The sequence below is a fragment of the Wyeomyia smithii genome, chromosome 3, assembly GCF_029784165.1.
Source record: "Wyeomyia smithii strain HCP4-BCI-WySm-NY-G18 chromosome 3, ASM2978416v1, whole genome shotgun sequence".
NCBI classification, from domain to species: Eukaryota; Metazoa; Arthropoda; class Insecta; order Diptera; family Culicidae; genus Wyeomyia; species Wyeomyia smithii.
This window is the reverse complement of record NC_073696.1, coordinates 85,242,217-85,266,941: the sequence shown is the minus strand read 5'-3', so window position 1 is coordinate 85,266,941 and position 24,725 is coordinate 85,242,217. Positions and strand designations below refer to the sequence as shown.

Here is a 24,725-nt window from a genome sequence, read left to right as displayed (position 1 = left end):
AAAAAAAATTCTACTGGTTTGAAAAACAGAACCAACAATTTATTTTGTAATTTTTTTTTCACAGTTATTTTTTTCGAAAGACAACATAATTATCTACAACTATAACTTTGCCAAAGACACTCAATCAAATAAACCGTGTTGACTGTTAAAATATTTTTAATCACTAGTAGAGCACTCTATTTAGTTTCTGATTATTCTTTAACTTATTTTTAAAACATGGTCGATTTAATCGGTTGCCCGTTTCTTTGTTGCAAAGTATGAATGTTAGAAAAAAAATTACTCGCAAATTGTCATTCAAAGTTGCGTCCTAGAAAGATAGTCTGCGTCATTTTGACTGCTCGCTTTCTGTAATATTGCCCACATACATTTTCAATTATTTTAAGTCGGGAGTCATTTCGACGTATGATTATCCTTTTACGCACATCAAAATATGTTAATAAAACCCAGTAAAAATGATGAACACGAAATAGAAAAAAAGGAATTGCGTCACATCGATACAGGTCTCTCTACGGCAGGTTTTGAATTAGAATGCTATATAAAAACCAAACGAAGAAAACCGCTGCTGAAGTAGTCCCATACCCTTCACAATTTCGCGAATGTTAAAAATGCCTTAAGGGGTTATATACCTTTTTGGTCGAGAAAAATGTGGGAAGTTTGAATTTATTTTTAAGTGCATAGCACCATTTTCATTGTATCAAAGTGGTATTTTTCTGAAAGTACAGTTTATCAACAACAACAAAATACGTTTTATTTTGAGATATACCAATTATTACTGGAGTAATGGCCATTTCCCCGAAACACTATTTTTTTGCAGTGGCTTGCGGTGATCCTGATAGAGATTCATGGGGTCAACCGAAATTAAAAAACTCATATTATTTCATTAGTTTAGAAGTGTGCCGGGTCCTTGAACGATCGCTTTTATGAGTATTTTTTTTTTTTTTCAGGGCAAACGGGAACGTTTATCCCAAAAAATGCACGTTTTGAGCGCATTAATTTTTTTTGCAGAAAATGTAACTGTTTGTTTCAAAAAGCGATCGTTCAAGGACCGGCAAATTCAATAACGAAAATTAAAAAAAAAATTAAGGAAATCGGTTCAGTAGCTTTCCCGCAATCAGGATTACGGCAAAGTCATTTTTTGAGAAACATCATTCCGAGATAAAAACGCGTATAAAGTTACAAGTTTAGCTTATGCGGCCGTGGCGAGGCGCGCTGCAAATCGCTCTAACTTTCTTCCTATTGCTCAGATCTTTATGAAAATGTTCTCAAGATGTTGTATTTGAAGATAATGCAATAAAATTTTTTTCGGGTTTTAGCAAACCAAAAAGGTATATAACCCCTTAACTAACAGAGTTGTGAAGAAAACTGAATTCTATGATTATTAATTGTAAAATCGTATATAATACTTCAATAAACAGCGGGTGGCCACACTGTTGTTTGAAGTATCACACACGATTTTACCATTAATAATGATAGAGTTCAGTTCAATCGGTTACATTCATGGAAAGCGAACCATTCCACGTGAAAATCAGGAATTCGCCATGTGATGGAATGTTTTCCTTTAAAAAAATTCTAATAGCTTGCAGAAAACAATTTTTAAACTTGAAGAAATTCGTAATCAGTATTGTTTTCAATACGTTTTGCATGTCCAAGTTCTGATTGAGAGTATTTTGTTGGAACTGACCCCAATGCACAATGGTCCAATAAGGCAAAAAGTGGAACTTAATTCCATAGCGCCTCTCACCTTCATCCTGGCTTGAAAGTGTCTTCGGAACAATTGTTTGCATAAATGACCCGCATAATCGCAAATTGTCAAAAAAATGAAAAGTTTTCTATACTAAAAATAGAAAAAATAAGAGATAGAAGAATAGTTTATTCAGCAAAATTGTAGAAAATTCAAAAATATTAAACTTTGATGAACAAATGAAAATCCTATCTTATTTTCAATACAAAGTTACAGAGAATTTTCTGTAAAAGTTACTCAAAAGTTAATTTTTTGCACTTAACTTTTGTTAGTTACATTTTACAAGAAAACGTTATTCTAGAGAAGCATTTGGACATACAAAACACACCTGAAGGCCACACATCTCCAGGACTTTTCCTTGCAAAGTTATAGTATGTTTTAACTTATTTTTTCGATATCTTTAAGAACGTATAAAGTGAAAAGGGGCATTCAGAATCATGATGTCAATACTTTTTCTCGAAGTTTAGCTCGAGTGCTCAAAACTGTTATTAGTTCCATCCGTCCCAACCCTAGGTGGATTGATCTTTATTCTATACGTTGTTAAAGTTATCGAAAAAATATGCTGAAATGTGCTACAACTTTGTAAGGATAAGTTCCGGAGATGTGTGGCCTTCAACAAAAACGTGTGTTTTGTATGTCCAAATGCTTCTCTATAATTACGTTTTCTTGTTAAATGTAACTAACAAAAGTTAAGTGCAAAAAATTAACTTTTAAGTAACTTTTATAGAATATACTCTGTAACTCTGTACCTAATGAAGATAGGCTTTTCATTTGTTCAGCAAAGTTTGATATTTTTTCACGTTATAAAACTTTGCCGAATAAATCATTCCTCTTTCTCTTAACACAAGAAAGTTAGTATTTTTTGTGTTAAGCCGTACTCTTATATAGGTGAATTGGGACAAATGGAACCTAGAGGAGTTTATAGTACTTCAGCTTAACCTTAAGGAAAAGTATTGACATCATGATTCCACTTGCCCCTTTTTAACCTATACGTTGTTGAAATTATCGAATAAATAAGGTAAATTATGATATAACTTTATAAGGAAAAGTCCTGGAGATATACGGTCTTTGACAAAAATGTGTGTTATATGTGTCCTAACAATTCCTATGAACAACACTTTCGTGTAAAATGCAACTAACAAAAGTTAAGTACAAAAAACTAAGTTTTAAGTAAGTTCCATGTAATACACTTTATAACTTTGTACCGAAAAAAGATAGGTTTTTCATTTGTTCAACAAAGTTTCATATTCTTAAATTTTCTACAACTTTTCTGAATAAACTATTCTTTTATCTCTTAACACAAAAAAGTTAATTTTTTTATTTTTAGTGTAGTAACTTTTTCATACTTTTTGACAATTTGCGATTATGGTCATTCATACAAATAATTGTTCCGAAGACACTTTTAAGCTAGGATGAAGATGAAAGGCGCTATGGAATTAAGTTCCACTTTTTGCCTTATTGAACCACTGTGCAATGGTAAGCTCGTTTTACATCGTTTCAAAATTAATTTGAAATCTTTCAAAAGACAGAGTGTCTGAAAACAGTGCTTCAAAACTTTTTACTCTTTTTACTTTTTATTGTTGGTAAACCAATGTTACATAATACCTATCCGAAATTGCTCAATGTTTGGGTACATCGAAGTAACTTCCACTGGGCAAATATAATAATTAAATTATATAAAATAATTATGTGAATTATCGCTTTTTGCATTGTCAAAACAGATACAGCCACTTATCAGTGAAAGTAAAGTATGCGCTCACCATATGGCTTTTAACAATTCTAAATTCATCGGTATTTATACACTTGTGTTATTTGAAACAATCGAAATACTTATTGTATTTTATGGAAGGATATGTACTAGGGTGGGGCATCGATATATGGAAAAAACGAAACTTGATAGCAGAAAGCCAGAACCAAGTTTGTTTTGTTCTATTTGGGGCCCCAAACAATCCTAAATTTATCGGAAGTCGATTGATTTTGTCTCTGCTTGGCGCTTTGCATTTCAAATTTATATGGAGATTTGTATGGAAAAACCAACTTTTATGCATTTTCCAATCTAAAGAGCTCAAAATGGCTCAAACGATAGGTTTCATGACTTCAAATGGTAGGTTTTTTGATGCCTAACAACTTGGCCGAAGACACTAAAGAGCTAGGGTGTCCCAAAAAATACTAGAGCTGTTCAAAGTTGAGTATGTAGAAATTTATGTTGCAAACCATGTTTTCTGCTAACACTGCCATTGTACCGGCGTCAGTCAGATTTCCATCAGAAGTATCCTTTGAAACACGTTGTAGATTCTTTCTACGCCTAGAATATTGACCTAAATTTGTTTTGCTAAGTGTGCAAACTCGTGACGATAGGTTACTTCTGATGGGAATCCTACTGACGCCGGTACATTGGTAATGTTGGCAGAAAACAAGATTTTCTGCATTTAAATCGCCATATTCAACTTTGAACAGCTATAGCTCTTTTTAGAGACATCCTAGCTCTTCAGTGTCTTTTGCAAAGTTGTTAAGCAGGTATTAGACGAAGCAAATATTTGCTATTTTTCAATACAGATTTTATTTTGTGCAAATAAAAATCGTACCAAAAATAGCAAATATTTGCTTCGTCTAATACCTGCTTTAGGCATCTAAAATACTATACTTTAACATCATGTAGTGCATTATTAGAGTATTATTGAGCTCTCTAGAAAGGTAAATGCAAAAAAGTTGGGTTTCCAATACAAATTTTCATACAAATTTGAAATGCAATGCGCCAAGCGGAGACAAAACCAATCGACTACATGTAAGTTTAGGGTTGTTTGGAGCCCCAAAAGAAACCAAACAAACTTGGAAGATCGATCATTTTTCCCCACCCTAATATGTACCTTTAGATAAAGCAATAAAAATATTCGCATTTTTTCGACTAAAGTATCTTTTCTCAAAAAATCATAAACGTCTGAGCAATAGATACACTTTGACAACTATAGCAAGCGCGTCAAGAACCATTAACTCGATCAGCCTGAATTTTAGACAGGCTTGTTCATAACAATAATAGCATGCTCGGGAATGAAGGAATTTCAATTTAAAGCTACATTTTTTCCTACCGAAAATTTTCACTTAAATAACGAAACTTTTTAGTAAAACGATCACCATTTCTGAAAAAAAGCATGCAAAACCCACCATTCATGTACAGCGCAAAGGTACAACTTACAGGATTTGTTCGTTTTTTTTTTGTTTTATGTTTTGTTTTTGTGTTTCTGATAAGAAGTTCTTTCTGTAACATGCTCACCGCGAGAGACGTTGGAAAAATTATGTTTTGGTACAATGACTGTAGTGTTTTTTTTTTTTTTTTGAAAATTTCACATGATATGCGTGAATAAATGTGCATTAACTTTTTTTAAATATTTCGTTTGTCTTCACCAACAAAAATATTTTTTTATCGCGAGCACAAGTGCATAACCTTTTAAGACGGAAGCTGCGTGGCCGCAAGGTTACAGAGTCTGCTTTGTCAGTCGATATCAATAAGAATTAACCATGGGTTTATTCTCAGGCTCCCCCATCAATTACCTTTCCTTTACTCTAAATTCTATTATACCTTTGTGTGACTTTCTCTTAACGAAAATAATTTCCTATCATCAATAAAACTGACCCAAAGGGCGCACGATTTTAGTTAAAAAGTTTTAGAAAAATCTTGCATTCATTCCTAGGGTCCAATGAAAAACAATGAGACAGGTGAGTACGATCAGCCAACCTACTTGTTTCGGGAAAAACATGGGAAATGTGGTCCCATAAGCTTCTGTATTGGTTAGTGGAGCAAAATGGACACAGCTTTGCTAGATGCTTTGTGAGATGATAGTTTACGACAATAAATATTCAAAATTTTGAGTTGTGTCGTTATCCGACGATACAATGGTCACTTCTTCACAATGCACTTCGTTTGGAGATAAACACTTTGGCGATACGCTGCAGTTTCCAAGGAATCACACGGATTCTTGCAAAGCTGTGAATTGACTTTCACTGTCTTCCAGCAGACTATTTTACTACCGGAGACACCCGACTTTGCAATGTAAGTAAACAAGAAAATAATTGCAAGTGATGAATAAAATGTATTTTTTTTGTCATTTTGAGTAGCTTCATGTTAATTACGAGCGGAATCTGTACGCGGCCGTAGTCACAGGAAGCTGAGGTCTATACCGGGTGCGCTTGAAGCTTCCAATGCCGAACTTGAGTGAAACATACCAGCACGAGAACATGAAGAAGGTTTGTCTTACTTTGTGTGTGTGTTTTTTTTTAATTTGACCAGAGTAAATCCTAATCCAGAAACTGCTGTTGCTGGACTACTGCTGCTGTTGGGACCACTGTTGCTGCTGGGACTATTACTACTGCTGCTGGGACTGCTGCCGAACTGTTGCCTCCAAGCAGTTTCGTGGAAACTCTAGGAACAACTATTACAACATGATCCAATGATCAACTGGAAGGCTCAGAAATATTGAAACGGATAGGTAAAATTGCTCCAGCGGGAGAACCTTGGTAAAATTTCAAAGTTTCCGTAATGAGAACAATTGTTTATTTTTTCCTTAATTTTACTTCCTAGACTGATACGAAAAATTCAGCGATTGCGACATCGATCGGGCAAGCAAGTCTACACAATTGGAACGCTGCGTTCATACACATATCCTGTTGTTACCAGGAAATGATTCAATTAAATGAACAAACAGAATAAAATTCAAATCAATCTATTGTACGCTCTTTTAAATGATAGAATGATCAAAATAAACAAAAAGAATAAAAACTCAAATTATTGTAAACTTTTTTTTAGTGATTACAATACCCTTGCTAACAAGTCTAGCGTGGTAGTAAAGTTTATTCACTTTGCTCGTGTACCGTCAGCGTTTGACGGTCCGTTTGGATTTTCTTGCTTCAGTCCCCTTTATCTATTCACTCTTGTCATACCTATTCACCTATGGGTTGTTTATATAAAGTTATATGCGAATTACAATAACAGAGTTAAGCGCTATTCTCACTGCTTTCGGGCAGTGTCCAAGCTGTGGCGCGAATGCAAAAAAAAACGAAAATATTTCACTGCCACATAGTCACATCATCGCAAGTTGCTGCCATGCACTCTCCGGGACGCAGAAAATATCGTCGGCAACGATATTTTTTCATTTTCACGGCGACAACACGGCACTGTCCCGGACATTGCACAGCGGCTTGGTGTGAATACGTTCGAAATAGCGCTGTATTAATAATTAGAGACACCTCACCACTTCGGCTGTCGCACCTGGATATGCGAATGACCTACACGATTGAAACAAAGCGGATTTTTTTATATATAAACTAGATTTATGCAGTTACACACTCCAAACACGCAAGCCCAGTGAATAGTTGTAGGCTTTGCAGACAAAACGGTTAAGATCGAATTTGAAATTTCAAATTTATTTAAAAATTGAATATAAAACTATAAAATTTCTGTGCCGTTTCAAGAAAAATTGTACACCCTGATTAACTGAAGAAAGAATAAAAAATGAAAATTATATTTATTCTCTTTGTTCCTGAACTCAAAAACATGCAACTTTGTGATATTGATACACACTTTGCAATTATCCTAAAATAAAAAAGGCAAACAATGTAAACTGTTTAAATTTTCCGAACAATCAATTACTTCTAATACACTCGCGGTAGTTCGAAACCGATTCATTGAATACAATCAATCATATCAAAATCAATAAATAGTTGAACGTTCCCGGCGATGCTCGGGATAGATTCAAAATTCAAATTTAATTTTTTTTTATATTTCTCTGCCGCATTAGCACCATTCACTTCAGAAACACTGGTATACAATTTTATTTTGCGATTAAGGCTGCTCTACAGAAACTGCAAGTCGCCTTCAAAATGACGTCTGGAGTGTTACCAAACTCTTTGACGGTCACAATAAAATAATCCGTTGGCCACTGAGCCAGCTTGATCTTTACTTCTATTTATTTTGTAATTTTTTTAGTGTTAACAAACCGCAGTTCCAGGTTCACAATTTGTTTTTTCGATGCCTGTTGTTTGTTTATACGTATAATGTTTACATGTGTCAAAAATGTCTATGCAAAAATTACGCAAATACATACTACATTGTTATGTATGAGTTTTGTTTAATTTTTGTTTAATAACCTCGTTTGGTGCCATTTTGCTTATTTGTTATAAATAAATTATTTTGATTGTTAGTTCATATTAATTATTTATTTTAACAATTTTGTTGTATTTTGCATGTATATGAAATTTAAATTTAAGTGAAAACCAGTTGTAGATTAGTTTAAATTATCAAATTGTTCTAAAAAAATTAAATAATGATAAATAAAACCCTGGCCAAGCTAAACGGTAAGTTTCTAGACGTTTCGAGTCGTCGGTTACAAACAACGGGGCGGTGCGCTACGCGGCAGGGAGGGTCTACGATGGAAAGCGGACTGGTTGTAAATTAAAAGGTCGGATAGCAAATATGCAGAATTATAACCTTCATTATAACCTGGAGAAGTAAAGTCGCGCGTTGAAGATCCAGTTTCGAGGTTTTGGCGGAATAACGCCTTAAGTGTGACCCTTTGTGGCCAAATTGGAAGGCCATTTTGTACGCTAGTTTTGGCGTGGCGTTGAAAGCCAGTTGAATCATCCATAGTGCAACAGTGACACCCTCCGGGTTACCCACCAGCCGATTGTCCATCGACCAACAAGCCGGTGCTACCCTTGTGACCGAGGCCGCCTTGTCCGATACTACAACGCATAGCTGGCCAGAAGACCGGATCCGGCAAGCGAAACCACCGCATCTCTAAGGCAGTAAAGCAACCACCCAACCAGCCTCTACCCCCTCCTCCCCCCTGCAAGCGGAGTGCCCGACGGGCGTTTAAACGTGAAAAGATATACGCAAGTGAATTAAATTCTTACTAACTCTTCCTTCCCGCTTAAGGCAATTTTAATAAAAAAATTGTATGGTCTCGTAATTTTCAAGCTGTTCTTTGTTAAATCAATTGTGAGTCCTTTTGACTTATTTCCGCTCCATAGTATACGTTTTGTGAATTTCGCTCAGTGACCAACGGTATAGGTGGGTTGAAAGTTCGCCCGATTGAGTTTTTTACTGGAGACCCAAGTGACGACCCAAAGCTGGTAAGAAAAAAAAACTAGAAACTAATGAACTGTAACAGGGGATCCACTTTTGAAAGTATTGAAATTATTGGCCAAATACGAGTTTAGGCTATATTCCTGACACCAGCGTGGTCATCTTGGAATTCGAAATTGCTATTGGGAATGATTTCTGGCCTTTGGGTATCATCCTGTTTCTGAGAATACTAAGATTGGATTGTATTTGACCACTTTGGGATGTTCGCCAGAAACCGGAAATTACCATCACAAAATTAAATATGGCAGCTGGAGTTGATATAGGATGACCATTTAGGGTTGTTTTTTTATTATTCTTAAGTTTAGGACTAATAATCTGCAAGATCAATCACGATGGCTACAATGTTTGTAGTTACGTATTTGATAAAATAGCTTCCTGTGTCTGACATTGGCGGCACACATTTATTTGTCGTATATTATACCGTTCCAGCAGATAATCAAAAACAATGACTTGCGACATTAGATTTTTTACCTTATGCATAATGCGCATAATGTCGCATCTAGTGCACCATTTAGCGTGAAAAAACACATAAATTCGAAAATCCACGCAAAAACGCGGAAAAAAACTGATCGATGCTTAAAATATGGATATTCAAAAACATCACTTCGCATGCAGATTTGAATCAAACGTATTGATGTGATTAATGTTTATCAATTTTGGGGCTACCAACATTCATAATTTTACATGTCTACGTAGTTCTATGAATAATATCTCATTTTTTATTTATCAGATTAAGTTATTTGCAATATATTTCCATATTTTCTTCATTTGTCAGATATTCTCAAATTCCATTGAATATCATCATTATGAATGTTTTATGTAGTGAATAATATCTCAATTTTTATTAATCAGATACCTGTTGTTTCTTCTCAAATGTCTTTCCTAAACATCAACAAACATTTAGTTGAAAAAAAAATCACATATTGCTTTGAATTTTGATTTAGAGGTAGATTGAGCATTAAAAATGATTAATCGCGAAACTACGTGAAAAATGCGTGAAACATATTTCTCCTCAAATATCTTTCCGAACATTTTAATATAGAAAAAAAAAAATATCATCTCAATGAACTTTGATTTAAATTGAGCATAAAAAGACATGATTTTGCATGATACGCTCAGTTTTTAGTAAAGAAAATACCATAACTTTCCCACACATGTCGATCCGAAACAATATCAAACATTTTATTATAGAGAAAAAAACAACACATCACCGCTTCAGATTTTGATTTAGAGGTAAATCAAGCATGAAAAGTCATGGTTTGTTATATTTTTCGAAGTCTTGTGAATTATAACTTTAGTAATCAAACACCTATTATTTCTCCTCAAATGTCTAGTCTGAATATCAATATAAAAGACCACGTGCCATCGCTTTGAATTTCGAATTATAGGGTGAACGTTGAAGGTTGAACGAAAAAAAAAGTCAGGTTTAAATTATGTTTAAATGATATCAACTTTTTTATTATTAATAAATCGTAACTGTTTTTGGCACATTTTGCCAAAAGATAAGTACAATGATACACCGTGGCCCAGTGCTGAGTCGAGAAAATTTCCAGCTCGAAAAGTTCCTCGACTCGATCGGGAATCGAACCCGATATCACAACCATGTGGGAGAGCTAGCCGACCGACATCGCTAACCACAGGGCCACGGGGACCACAATCATCATGGTCAAATCATGGTGCTTATTGTGTACCTTGGCGGTAACAGTATCAATAAGATCTGCGTTACGTAATTCTATTTTTATATAGTAGATAAAAATAATTAATCTTGGACCATCTTATATCTTGGACCATCTTATATCTATTTTTATTATTGAGAAACCTTAAATGTTTTGCAAATTTATTGCTTCGAACTCTACAAAGTTTTTCTTGCAACAAAACGTACATGTCTCTGCTTACTTATATGACTAAAAACGATTTAAAATGATTGTAATTATTGTGCACCTCAGAAACGACGGAAATAATATCAATAAGAACTGCGTTACGTCTTTTCATTTCAATATAGTAGATAAAAAAAATTAATCATGAATCATCGTATAAATGAGGCGCTCTAATTCAGTACTGCGCTATCAAAATAATCAAAACAAAGCTACCTGTACAAGTGTACACCGCCGCTGCTGCGTCACGCCACTATGTATAAATCGCACAGCCCCGTCGCCACGTTTTACATTATGTGAATGAAATCACAGTTTTCATAATAGCAAAACCCTAAATGTTTCACAAATATATTGCTTCGAACTCTACGAATGTTTTCTTGCAATAAAACGTACATGTAACTGCTTACTTTCTTGATTTAGAACGATTTAAAATGATGGTAATTATTTTGCACCTCAAAAACTGCGGGAATTATTTTAAAAAAAATCTGCGTTACGTAAATCCATCTTTATATAGTGGATGAAAATAATTAATCATGAACCATCCTATAAATGAAGCACTCTAATCCGATACTGCGCTATCAAAATAATCAAAACAAAGCAACCATCCTATACACATCCATCAAGAACCATCCTATAAATGAAGCACTCTAATCCGATACTGCGCTATCAAAATAATCAAAACAAAGCAACCTGCACATCGCCGTTGTTGCATCGCACACAACGAGGTTTGATTCGCACAGCCCCGCCACCTAGTTTCACATTATGTGAATGATTTCACAATTTTTAAATGTTTTACAAATATATTGCTTCGAACTCTACAAATATTTTCTTGCAATAAAACGTACATGTCACAGCTAACTTTAATGATAATGAACGAATCAAAATAATTACCATTACCATTGCACCTCAGGAATGGCGGGAATAATATCAATAAAGTCTGCGTTACGGAATTCCATTTTAATATAATAGATAAAAATAATTAATCATGAATCATCGTATGAATGAAGCCCTCTAATTCAATACTGTGCTATCAAAATAATCAAAATAAAGCAACCTGCACATCGCCGTTGTTGCATCGCACACAATGAGGTTTGAATCGTACAGCCCCGCCACCACGTTTTGCGTTGTGTGAATGATATCACAATTTTAAGTATTAAAAACCCTAACTTTTTCACAAATATATTGCTTCGACCTCTACGAATATTTTCTTGCAATAAAACGTACATGTCACCGCTTACTTTCTTGATTTAAAACGATTTAAAATGATGGTGCTTATTGTGCACCTCAGAAACGGCGGCAACAATATCCATAAAATCTGCGTTACGTAAATCCATTTTTATATAGTGACTAAAAATAATTAATCATGCACTACCCTATAAATGAAGCGCTCTAATCCAATATCACGCTATCAAAATAATCAAAATAAAGCAACCTGCACATCGCTGTTGTTGCATCGCACACAATGAGGTTTGAATCGTACAGCCCAGCCACCACGTTTTACGTTATGTTAATGATATCACAATTTTGATTATTAACAAACCTTTAATGTTTCACAAATATATTGCTTCGAACTCTACGAATATTTCCTTGCAATAAAACGTACGTGTCACCGCTTACCATCTTGATTTAAAACGATTTAAAATGATGGTGCTTATTGTGCATCTCAGTGCAATAATATCAATGAAATCTGCGTTACGTAAATCCATTTTATAAAGTGGATTAACATAATTAACCATGCACCATCCTATAAATGAAGCGCTCTAATCCAATACTGCGCTATCAAAATAATCAAAATAAAGCAACCTGCACATCGCCGTTGTTGCATCGCACACAATGAGATTTGAATCGCACAGCCCCGCCACCACGTTTTACGTTATGTGAATGATATCACAATTTTTATTATTAAGAAACCCTAAATGTTTCACAAATATATTGTTCCGAACTCTACAAATATTTTATTGCAATAAAACGCACATGTCACCGCTTACTTTCTTGATTTAAAATGATGGTGCTTATTGTGCACCTCAGTAACGGCGGGAATAATATCAATAAAATCTGCGTTACGTAAATCCATTTTTATATAGTGGATAAAAATAATTAATCATGCACCATCCTAAAATAAATGAAGCGCTCTAATCCAAAACCGCGCTATCAAAATAATCAAAACAAAGCAACCTGCACACCGCCGTTGCTGCGTCGCATACAATGAAGATTGAATCGCACACCCCGCCATCGTGATCTCTTTGCGGCAGGAGAAGTTTGGTTGTGTTTGTTTTGACCAAGTCCGCATGCCAGCCGCACCGGACTTGCTTCAAAACAAACACAACTAAACTTCCCTCTCGCCCGCGACGCACGAAGACGAATGAACCCCTAGGAGCGAATGAACCCTGGTCCGACATTTTTGTTGCATTTGAGCACGATATCGGACCGATGTTGAGCGAAATGTCCACCCGTTGTTGGACCGATCTATCGGAGAATCGGACGCGAATTGGTCCGACATCGGCCCGACAATTCTTACTGGGTTCTATCAGCGAAGAGTGAATCATCGGTTTGTAGAGCTATTGGAAATTCCATCTCTGAGAGAGAAAGAATTATCTCAGTGAATCTCCGAATTGGTTTACTCGGACTGGCATATCGTACGATAAATGTTAGAACCGACTGCGAGACGAAGTTGACTCACACGCTGAAAATAATCGAATGTTTATCGTCGATTTTATCGCCGATCACCATCATTGCTGGCAGGAAGTGCTCCTATACAAATCAAGCACAAATTTTCAAGGTGGTTTGGCACTCCACCGTACTCTAAAAGGGAGGGAGGACTGAAATTAAACAGATATTTCAATCAGTTTTTCCGGGAAACAGCTCAAAATGATCGGGATGATGCATAGGAGCCAAAAGTCGACTCCAGATGCCACTTTTAGGCCCAGAATTGTCTCCGAATGCCATTTAGAAATTCAAGAAGGCAAATTCCAGTTGTCGAAAAACAACCGAATGAGACAATGCTGCTTATTATGGTATCATGGTGAAACATATTTCACTCTCACGCTCACTTCGCTTTTTATGACCTCTTCTCGATTTCACCACAAGTGAGGTGACAAAAATCATCTCCGTGAACTGAGATTGACAGTGAAGAGAAATTGTCCTACAAGTGAAATGAGAATGTTTTCAAGTCCAGAAAATCTATTTTTTCCGTTTTTTTAGATAACACCAGATTTTTCCGTTTATTTTTATTACACCAGATCTTGACGTTTTCTGCATTTCTAAGACTTTTGGCATCAAAAAAAAATTCCGATATCGAATACTTCATGAATTACTATGCATTTTTTCATCGGCCAAAAAGTTGAAACTTTGACCGCTTAGAGGCCGGATCAAATCCTGATTCGTATCGTTACTCAAAAATAAATCCAATATTTATCATCAGATCACAAATCAATTAATATTCAAGACTTATCCCATCGTCGTGAAATTTCACCGTTCAAAATGGTCGTGAAATAATTCCGCGCGAAACGTCGCTTATTCTGTTTTCACTTCAGTGATATGACACTCATAATAACCCAGATTTCACGGCAGATGTCGCTTTACGACGTTTTTCTCACATATGTCCGTCCCGTAACAGGACTATATTCACTTAACTCTGATTTCACCATGAAGTGACTCCCGTGATAAGCATTTCCGGAATCAGATTGAAGCTCAGAGGCTAAAAATTGACTCCACATCCCAGATGACGATTTCCGGTTTCTTGGAAACAGCTGAAATAATCGCACACCAACCAATATATATTTCCAGAATCGAGGCGGAACTCTGGTGTGTTGGGATGGTTCATATCCATTGGCTTCACCTGGACGTTGTTCGCTGCCTACCACTCCATGTTCTTTTTCCGTAATGGCATATTGCCAAATCCGGCAAAACAGAAGGGAACTACTGTGTTGCTTGGGGAACGGTCACAGAGGTTTAGGCACTTCTGCACATACATTTCCTGGTTGACGGCACCTTCCTCATCCAGTTGCCGTATTATATTCCTGCCCTGGAAGCTGTTTGAAGTCTGCTTTTCCTTCAGTAAACATCAACATCCTGTACCACGCAATCAAACTTCATCAACATCGTTGTCTGGCCGACTTGTTTTGCTTATAATCAAGTCCGGCTCGTTTTTTGACTCGATTCATAGTTTTAGACAAGCTTCACAGCTTGTTTGCGACATCTCGGATGGAAAGGTTGGAAATTCGGTTGAAACTGCTGGTCACTCTTTAATAAGAAACCGATTTGGCCGTGATAAGATCAGATAACCTGAGAAATACTATGGAGTAAAGTTAAGCACGTTTTATTATAGGAACGATAGTTTTAGGTTAGATAAAAGAATATAATGATAGTGACATTCGCTCAAAAGGAGTTCCGACACAAGGTCGAATAAGGGGTAACAAATGTATGTCGAATAGAGGAATTGCCACTCTTCAACATCCCTGCTCAATTCCGGCAATCCTTAATCCGAGCATCTCTCGCAGCTTAACAAACGTAGAAGTTGGTAAACCCTTCGTTAGAATATCCGCCTGCTGATCGACCGAAGGGACATACTCAATCCGAATGTTTCTTGCCTTAACTAAGTCACGAGTGAAGTAGTACTTCACCTCGACGCGCTCCATCCTTCTACAGTCACGCGGCTCCTCCGCCACGCGAAGGCACGACTGATTGTCCTCGTAGTATGTAACAGGACCATCGATACGAATTCCCAAATCGGCTAGAAGACGCGCCAACCATACTCCTTCGCACACAGCTGTACACAGAGCGACGAACTCCGCCTCAGTTGAAAAGAGCGATACGGTCGGCTGTTTACGAGTAAGCCAAACGCTCGTGCTTCCAAAAATCTTGAAGAGATACCCTGTCACAGATCGTCGATCGTTAACGTCATTCGCCCAATCAGCGTCGCTGAACGCCGTTAGGGCAGCCTCTCGATTATCTCAACGAAACTCCAACACAAGATTTAGCGTCCCTTTCACATACCTAAGGATCCTCTTCAGGTGGATCCAGTGCTCCTCCGTCGGACAGCTTTGATACTGACTCATCAAGTTTACGGATGCGGACAAGTCTGGTCTGCTAGCGAGGGTGATGTATATCAAGCAACCCACTAGTTCGCGGTAGGGCTTGTCAGTACGCTGACCCTCTTCACCTTTGCGTAGTTTCAGATGACATTCAATTGCCGTGGACAGTGGTTTACAGTCGTCCATCCCGAATCGTTTCAGCAAACCCTTTAAATAACTCTGTTGGTCGATTCGCATTACTCTTCCGTCCACGTCGCGCTGTATGCGCATCCCCAAGAAACAGCTCACCGCATCAAGATTCACCATTTCAAATTCCTTTGATAGCAGACATTTCACCGTTCGTATTCCCTTCAGGTTGTGACCGATGACGAGTATTTCGTCCACATAGAGGACAAGAAAAATTTTCTCTAGCCCAGAACTCCGGATGTAAAGACACGGATCGTTGTCACTGCGCCTGAATCCAATGATGAAACCGTTCATTCCAGGCCCGCGAAGCTTGCTTCAGGCCATAAATGTAACGGTTAAACCGACACACCAGATCGTCTCCCTACTGAAATTTGTCCGGTTGGACCATATAGATTTCCTGCGGAAGGCATTCCGCACGTCCATCTGATGCACAAGTAGCCATTCCTGATTCGCTACTGCCAGTACTGCTCTCAAAGTGTTCAACCTGGCCACCGGTGCATATGTTTCGGTGTAGTCATACCCGTAGCGCTGAGTGAACCCACGGGCCACTAACCTTGCCTTATAACGGTCCGGTTCTCCATTTGCACCAGACTTAACTTTGAAAACCCATTCACAGGAGATTAGCTTCTTTCCAGCAGGCAGCTTCGTTAGCACCCAGGTTTGATTGCGATTCAACGAGTTCATTTCATCTTGCACGGCCGCTTGCCATTTTGGCCAATCATCACGCTTTCGTATTTATTTTATAGTGTCCGGAAAATCCTGTATAATTCCGATAGCACTCATGGCAAATCCTGCAAAGTCCATGTCGAAATCCTTCTGCCAGATGGGGGGTTGACGATTGCGACGAGTTCGATCCGCCGATCCCTGCTGCGCACCAATAGGTTCTACTGCTGTCACCGATGGTTCCTCCATTTCCACCAATGCTTCCTCGTCTTCCACCGATGCTTCTTTTTCTTCCACCGATGCTAACTCTTCTTCTAGTATTTCATCATCGTCAGTAGCACTTGCACTGTTCAATGATTCATTCGACTCGCTGCGACAGATCGGAAAACCATTGCTCTCCAATTGCAGCCCATCTTTACCAACGGCTCCTTTACTAATCTTGCCACCGATGTTCTCATCGAAAACAACATTACGGACGATTTTCACCTTCCTAACTCTTGGATCAAAGATACGATACCCATTTTTAGCGTAGCCGACGAAAACACCCTTCCATGATTTGCTGTCGAGTTTCTTTTTGTACTCCTTTGGAATGTGGCAGTGAGCAGTGCACCCAAATATGCGCAAGTTGGAGATATTTGGTTTGAGTCCACTCCATAATTCGCACGGTGTTTTGCCCTGTTTCAAAGCACTTGCCGGGCTTCGGTTCGTTAAATAAGCAGCAGTTTCAATGGCTTCGCTCCAAAATCTCTTGCTGACGCCGGAGAGAACGAGCATCGAGCGAGCCTTTTCGACGAGGGTACGGTTCATGCGCTCACTGACCCCGTTCTGCTCCGGCGTGTAGGGCACTGTGTACTCCACCTGAATTCCTTTCTTGCGGCAGAACTTCATGAGCGAACCCCGGTACTCGCCACCGTTGTCACAGCGAACACGGGAAACCCGCCACTCGAACTGCGCTTCCACGATGGCAATGTACTCCTCGAAGCACTCTAACACTTTATCCTTCGTCGCAATGGGATACACTTTTACGAACCGACTCCAGTCATCAATGAAGCTAACGAAATACTTCGTGACTGGCCCGCAAACGTCTGTATGCACCAGTTCTAGAATTCGTGTCGACCGTTTTCCGACGTGTTCCCTTTCGAAAGGCTTCCGGGTCTGCCTACCTTCGACGCACGATTCACAAATCACGGTAACATCGCTATCTCTTGACTTTGATGTTTTATTCATTCCATCGACCATGCCGGTTTCAATAAGACACGTAAGGTTCTTCTGGTTCAGGTGGCCATAACGGCGATGCAAGAGTTCATCACACATACGCACTTCACCACACGACTACAGCGATTTTGCATCTATCGCTTTTCCGCCCGCATAGAACTCAAGTTCATACAGTAGATTTCTACACTTGCCGAGCGCGACTACCTCCGAGCCTTTAAACATCTTTACCGTTCCGCTTTGGAAAGTCACCGACATTCCCGCACCTTCAATCTTTCTTACTGAGAATAGATTGCACCTTGCTCCTGGTACGAAAAGTACGTCTTTCACTTCGCACGCGATCTTCTTCTCCCCAACAACGGAATTCATGACGATAGTTCCCGCGTATTTCGCAACGATACTTTCACCATCTTTCACAATAGCAATGGTCATCGGACGATCAAGTCGTTTTAGCTTCACAAACAGGTCCCGATTGTTCACTATGTGTTCAGACGCACCCGAATCTACGAACCACTGGATCTTTTTCATCGCATTAGGATTTCCGACATTAACAAAACACACGCACTTGCTTTGTTCCGAGAAGTGGGCAGTTACAGGTTTCTTTTGACGTGGGACTACGTCTTTCTTTACTATACTAAGGTACCTTCTGGGAAAACTGGATTGAACATGTAACGTTTTTGGTTGGCGGAATGGAAGATTTTAGATGCTAATAGCACTCAAACAACTGTTCCGATTTCAATAGTTAATATACCGTTGGAAAGCTAAAACATACAAGATTTGTATAATGATAATTTCAGTTACCATTTTCTTATTACTCCGTGAAAATTGCGGGAAAGTTTGAAGGTCGAATATCCACATTCATTTTTCATACGATTGGTATATTTCCCTAACGCAGACTTCAAAAACATAGACGAAATGATTTCACGCATTCAGTCATTGGGTAGCAATGCCAGCCAATTGGCATCGCATTCATCACCCAACGTAAACGACGAAGGAAGAAAGCAGAGATGCTTCTACGTGATTGGTTCTTCCCCCAATCACCCAAGTTCCCCACCCCACACTGAGTGACACTATAAAAGGACATTTCGGGTTGAGAAACGCTCATTCCCTGGTCGACCGTCAAAGTGAACAGTTCGGCTTCCCTTCGATCTGAGTTGGACCCCACCAGTGGTAATCTAATTCAGATATCGTTGTTGGAATACAGCCCGAAACTGGACGTGATCGGCACTGGGGACGTTTGGAAGCCATTGGAAGGGACCATTGGAAGACTTGGAAGCCGTTTGGATGCTGCCGATAGTAATTTGTGTAGGTATAGTGTGTCGTATACCGAGTGTGTGTGTCTGAGTAGCGTTGGTGTGTGTGTGTGTGTGTGTGTGTGTGTGTGTGTGTGTGTGTGTGTGTGAGTAGCGTTAGCGTGTGCATGTGTGTGAGTAGCGTTAGCGTGTGCATGTGTGTGTGTGTGTAGCGTTAGCGTGTGTATGTGGGTATGTATGTGTGTGTATGTAGCGTGTGTGTATAACGTGTATGTGTGTGCAAAAATTCATCCGAGGTAAATTTATTCATGACAGAATACTTTTATAGGCAACAAGGTAATTATTTTTCCTATTAGTTTGTATGCAATGGTTTATGAAAGGTGTATGTTTTTTTGTGAAGTGTTCATGGATTGTTGTGTTTGGTATTTGTACGTTTGGTGTGTGTTATATACAATGGCTATGGCAGAATTAAATATTCACACTCACAATAGTCCCACGTCAAGCCTACGTTTGTGCACTCAAGCACATACCCTTTAATTTTTTCTTTTCAGGACACACTGACGCTTTATGGCCAATCTTTGGGCAGTAGAAACACTTTATTTTCTTCTCTTTTCCGGCGGACTTCCTTTTGAAACTACTTGCAAACGCCGCCGGCTCCCGTTTCGATATAACACTTGCACCATCGACTGAACTTTCTTAATTTCCTGATCTAGCAGCCGACATTTCGTGAATTCCAGCGTAAGCGTTTCTTCCGGCAGTGACTCCATCGTAGCAACAACAGTTGCATAATAATCGCCTAGACTCAGTAGCAATCCACACACAACATCGACGTCTTCCAGCACCGCTCCAATGCCACGCAGCTGCCGGACAAGCGATTCGCACCGCAGGAAATGCTGTTGCAATGGTCCGCCTTCGTAACTCAGCTCCTATAACTGCCGACTGAGGTGCATTCTTTTCGCAACACTTTTGCGTTCGAATACACGCGAAAGAGCATTCCAGATAGCCTTCGGAGTGGCATGCCCCTGCTCGTACTCGATCTGGCTGTCGCTTATCCGGGAGACGATAAGGGATTTACATTTGCGTTCCCTCTATTTCTCCTTTTACAGCTCCTTCCTTTTCTGTACCTTTTCCTCTGCTTTGTCCTCGTCCTTGACGACTAACTCCTCCCGTTCCCGTACTTCCGTCGTGATGAGATCCAGTAGGTCATATTCTTCCAGAACTACTTCCATCCGATACTTCCACGTGGGATAGTTGGTCCCGTCAAAGAGATGTACACGATGCAGATCTTTTTCCTGCTCCATTTCACACATGTTTGCCTTTTCCGGCAGGCGAAAACACATCCGAACTGATAAATCGCGTTGGCCTGGGCCGATAACCTAATAAGAAACCGATTTGACCGTGATAAGATCAGATAACCTGAGAAATACTACGGAGTAAAGTCAGGCACGTTTTATTATAGGAACGATAGTTTTAGGTTAGATAAAAGAATATAGTGATAGTTCCGACAAAAGGTCGAATAAGGGGTAACAAATGTATGTCGAATAGAGGAATTTCCACTCTTCAACACTCTTTTCATCGTTTTTGCGGTCTTCGGATTTCGATACTTTCTTTCAGGCATTCGACAAGGGTTCTTCAAACACTTTTATTAAGTCGGTGACGATTGATTTGGCCACATTCAAAAATTCCCAACTTGGCGTACGAGTAGTTCCGATTTTCGCGATGCGCGGGCAAAACTTTGATGCGTTGCTTCTCTTGCTTCGACGATATTTTCACAAGTGAAGAGCAAATGTTAAAATCATGCATAAGGCATGATACTATACACACATGTCTTTAAAACTAGGGGTGGGGGACGATTGCCTAATGGCAATATCAAAACGATAAAAAATCGCGACGGACGGAACAAACCAAAAAAGCGTGTGAACTAGGCGAGCTGCTGATTTTAAGAGAACTTTAATGAGTATAATGAGTATTGTAATAAATGTGCAGGGTATGCAATTCGAGTAGTTTTGATGTGAGATTAAACGGCTGCATTTTGTCGGAGTTGTTCGCCACTCACCAAGGGGTTTTTAGTTATTTCAAACACGAAAAATAAAATACGGCAAATTGAAGTTGACTAATTTTTGATCCTAGCACCTTTCAGTTCCGGTTGAGCGATTCACATTCGCTTCGGCTTCGACAGTAATTTCACTATTTTTAATAGCTTTTTAAAGCATTTTAAATAGTTTATTTTACTCTTTCTGTTTTGATTCAAAAGAATATATGTTTGAGGTTTTGCAGAACTTCTTATACAATTTATAATTTATGCATAAATCGCCCAAACAAACTTTCATTTAGCTAACTGGTATAAGCTCCTTAAATATTAGGGGGAACAAATGTTTTTGGCCAAGGTTCCCGGATAAGAATTCTATATGGCTGTCAATTCTATAGCCATACACAAGTTTTGAACAAAGTCCTAAAATGCATACAAATTTCTTCTAATTCAAGAATAAAGCAATGCCTTGGTGCTACATTCCGAATTCGGAACTCGACCTCCTGTTTATTATACACAGACTTGTCGGCTGACTGTTTGGTGTACAAGACAAATACGAGGCTAGCAAGCGCTACAATCCTACTGACACTAACAATCTTTCCCGAGCCGAGACTCGAACCTACGCCGATTGGTTTGTTAGGCCAGCATCGTACCACGAGACCAGCTATCAACCACTATCAATTGCGTTGTAAGCATCAAGCAACAAAGTAGAAGTCAATAAAAAACAAAATCCATACAACAAAAGAACTCAGTCATCGAAATAAGCGAATTGACCGATTGGAGTTTTGAAAGAACTTCTTTTGTTTAATAAACGGCGATGTTGCTTCAAGGCTTGTCCCTTGAGGTTAAACTTAGGTTAATAAGAATTGTGGAAGACTTCGATAACATCACAATCATCGACCGTCAGTTTTAATAACTCAGATATCCTAGCGAAATTAACGATCAAAAATTCTCCTTTTTTTCTTTGTTCATCTATAATTTATTTGACACGGCACAAATACAATTAATGTTTAACGGCGCCAATTATATCTGGTAGCTTACTTTCTAAAGTATCTTAATAACTAAAAGCAAATTTTTCATCCTCGCTGCCGACTACGAGCTGAAACTAAATCTAACTTAAAGCTATAATATTTTGCATTAAAAGCACTGGTTTACTGTATGATGGTTTTCATTGCCATAGGTAAGCAGCATATTTAATTTGTTCCGCTGCTGGGCCAAGATATTATGGACTGGCATATTGGGTTGTCTCCCTCGGGCCTTGAGAGTATCGTGCGGGTCTGATCGCTGTTTCCGGATCCGGGGTCTTAACGTGTTCTTGTCGTTAGGTTGGATGTAGGTGGAAGGGGATATGACTAAACTGGGGCGTGTATGGATTTCAGGAAAACGTATATAAGGGACATGTAGGATAGGTCACGGCTCGCCAAGACATCACGAACAGGAACAGCCGACTGCCTACCTTCGGCCTGCAGGGAAGCTATTAATTTAGACCTGGCGTCACGGTGTACAGGGCATGACCAAACAACGTGCTCTATGTCGAGATAACCTTCACCACAGGCACAGACACCACTCTCTCCGAGCCCAACACGACGGAGATGCGCGTCAAATCTATAGTGATTGGACATAAGCCGGGACATCACGCAAATGAAATTCCGACCTACATCCAACCCCTTGAACCACGGGTTCGTCGATACTTTGGGGATTATGGAATGTAACCACCTTCCCAATTCCCCTCTGGTCCAAGCATTTTGCCAACTGATGATCGTATTCTGACGTACAAGTGCGAAAAATTCATTAAAAGCAATTGGTCTTTCATAAATATCACCGTTTGTTGCGCCCACCTTAGCCAAAGAGTCCGCTTTCTCATTACCCGGTATCGAGCAGTGAGAAGGGACCCACACTAAGGTAATCTGAGTAGATTTTTCGGATAAAGCACTCAGATGTTCCCGTATTTTCCCCAGGAAATACGGAGAGTGCTTAACATCTTTCATCGATCGGAGAGCCTCAATGGAACTGAGACTGTCCGTAAAGATGAAATAATGGTCCGTGGGCATTTTTTCGATAATCCCTAGGGTGTACTTAATTGCAGCCAATTCTGCGACGTAAACAGAAGCAGGATTATCAAGCTTATGGGAGACAGTTAAATTGTTATTGAAAATACCGAAGCCAGTGGACCCATCAAGAAGTGATCCGTCAGTGTAGAACATATTGTCGCAGTTGATGTTTCGATATTTATTGGAAAAAAAATTAGGGATCTGCTGCACGCGTAAATGATCCGGGATTCCACGAGTTTCTTCTATCATGGATGTATCGAAAAACACAGTAGAATCCGAAGTATTTGATAAGTTGACACGATTTGGAATATTCGAAGAAGGGTTAATATTTTGGGACATGTGATTGAAATACAATGTCATAAAGCGGGTTTGAGAATAAAGTTCGATTAACCTTTCAAAATTTTCAATCACAGGACGGTTCAAGACCTCACATTTGATAAGAATGCGAGAAGATAGGCTCCAGAAACGGTTTTTCAATGGTAGTACTCCAGGTAAGACCTCCAAACTCATCGTATGGGTCGACTGCATGCAACCCAAGGCGATACGCAAACAACGATATTGTATTCGCTCCAGTTTGATCAAATGTGTGTTTGCTGCGGAGCGGAAGCAGAAACACCCGTACTCAATGACAGACAATATCGTTATTTGGTAAAGCCTTATAAGGTCTCCTGGGTGGGCTCCCCACCATTGTCTGGTTATTGTACGAAGAAAATTCACTCTTTTTTGACATTTTTTCATCAGATACCTAACGTGACAACCCCAGGTGCCTTTAGAGTCGAACCAGACACCAAGATATTTGTGTACCAAAACCTGAGAAATCGTTTTACCCATCAATTGTGTTTGAAGCTGAGCAGGTTCATGCTTCCTAGAAAAAAACTACTATGTCAGTCTTCTCCGGAGAGAATTCGATACCTAGCTGTAAAGCCCAAGCAGACAAATTGTCCAAGGTATCTTGCAATGGTCCTTGCAAATCGGCAGCTTTGGCTCCTGTAACAGAGATTACACTGTTGTCTGCAAGTTGTCTTATCGTGCATGAATTTGCCAGACATTCGTCGATGTCATTTACATAAAAGTTGTAAAGAAAGGGGCTTAAACATGAGCCCTGGGGAAGACCCATGTAGCTAATGCGAAAAGTTGCCAAATCGCCGTGCGTAAAATGCATGTGCTTTTCGGACAACAAATTGTGTAAAAAATTGTTTAGAATTGGAGAAAATCCTTGTCGGTGGAGTTTGCCCGAAAGAATGTCAATAGAAACGGTATCAAAAGCCCCCTTAATGTCCAAGAACGCAGACGCCATTTGTTCTTTGTGAGCATACGCCAGCTGAATATCTGTTGAAAGCAACGCAAGACAATCATTCGTCCCTTTGGCACGGCGGAAGCCAAATTGAGTCTCTGATAGTAGACCATTTGATTCGACCCAGTGGTCTAAACGACGGAGTATCATTTTTTCCATCAATTTCCGGATACAGGATAGCATTGCAATCGGCAAAAAATTCTACTTTTGCTTCAATGGCAAATAAAGAAATTTGTCGTGGACTAAGTCAA

The 24,725-nt window shown here is 39.0% G+C and overlaps 1 protein-coding gene and 1 long non-coding RNA gene across 3 annotated transcripts; one reads left to right on the top strand and one right to left on the bottom strand.

Annotated features, from left to right (window-relative positions):
* Positions 1-4,689: 4,689 nt before the first annotated feature.
* Positions 4,690-6,510, top strand: LOC129730757 (uncharacterized). Of its 2 annotated transcripts, XR_008728921.1 has the most exons (4): positions 4,690-5,789; positions 5,855-5,983; positions 6,044-6,253; positions 6,318-6,510. It is a non-coding gene; the product is annotated as an uncharacterized LOC129730757 (long non-coding RNA). The 2 variants fall into 2 exon arrangements; XR_008728920.1 differs by having other exon boundaries at positions 4,690-5,983.
* A 9,777-nt stretch (positions 6,511-16,287) lies between these two features.
* LOC129728376 (uncharacterized) lies at positions 16,288-16,656 on the bottom strand. Its single transcript, XM_055686814.1, has one exon. The coding sequence runs from the start codon at positions 16,654-16,656 to the stop codon at positions 16,288-16,290; it is 369 nt and encodes a 122-aa protein (XP_055542789.1).
* Between the last annotated feature and the right edge of the window lie 8,069 nt (positions 16,657-24,725).

Coding starts and splice junctions, on each gene's coding strand:
- LOC129728376 (XM_055686814.1), bottom strand. CDS start 16,656: ATGAACTCGTTGAATCGCAATCAAACCTGGGTGCTAACGAAGCTGCCT.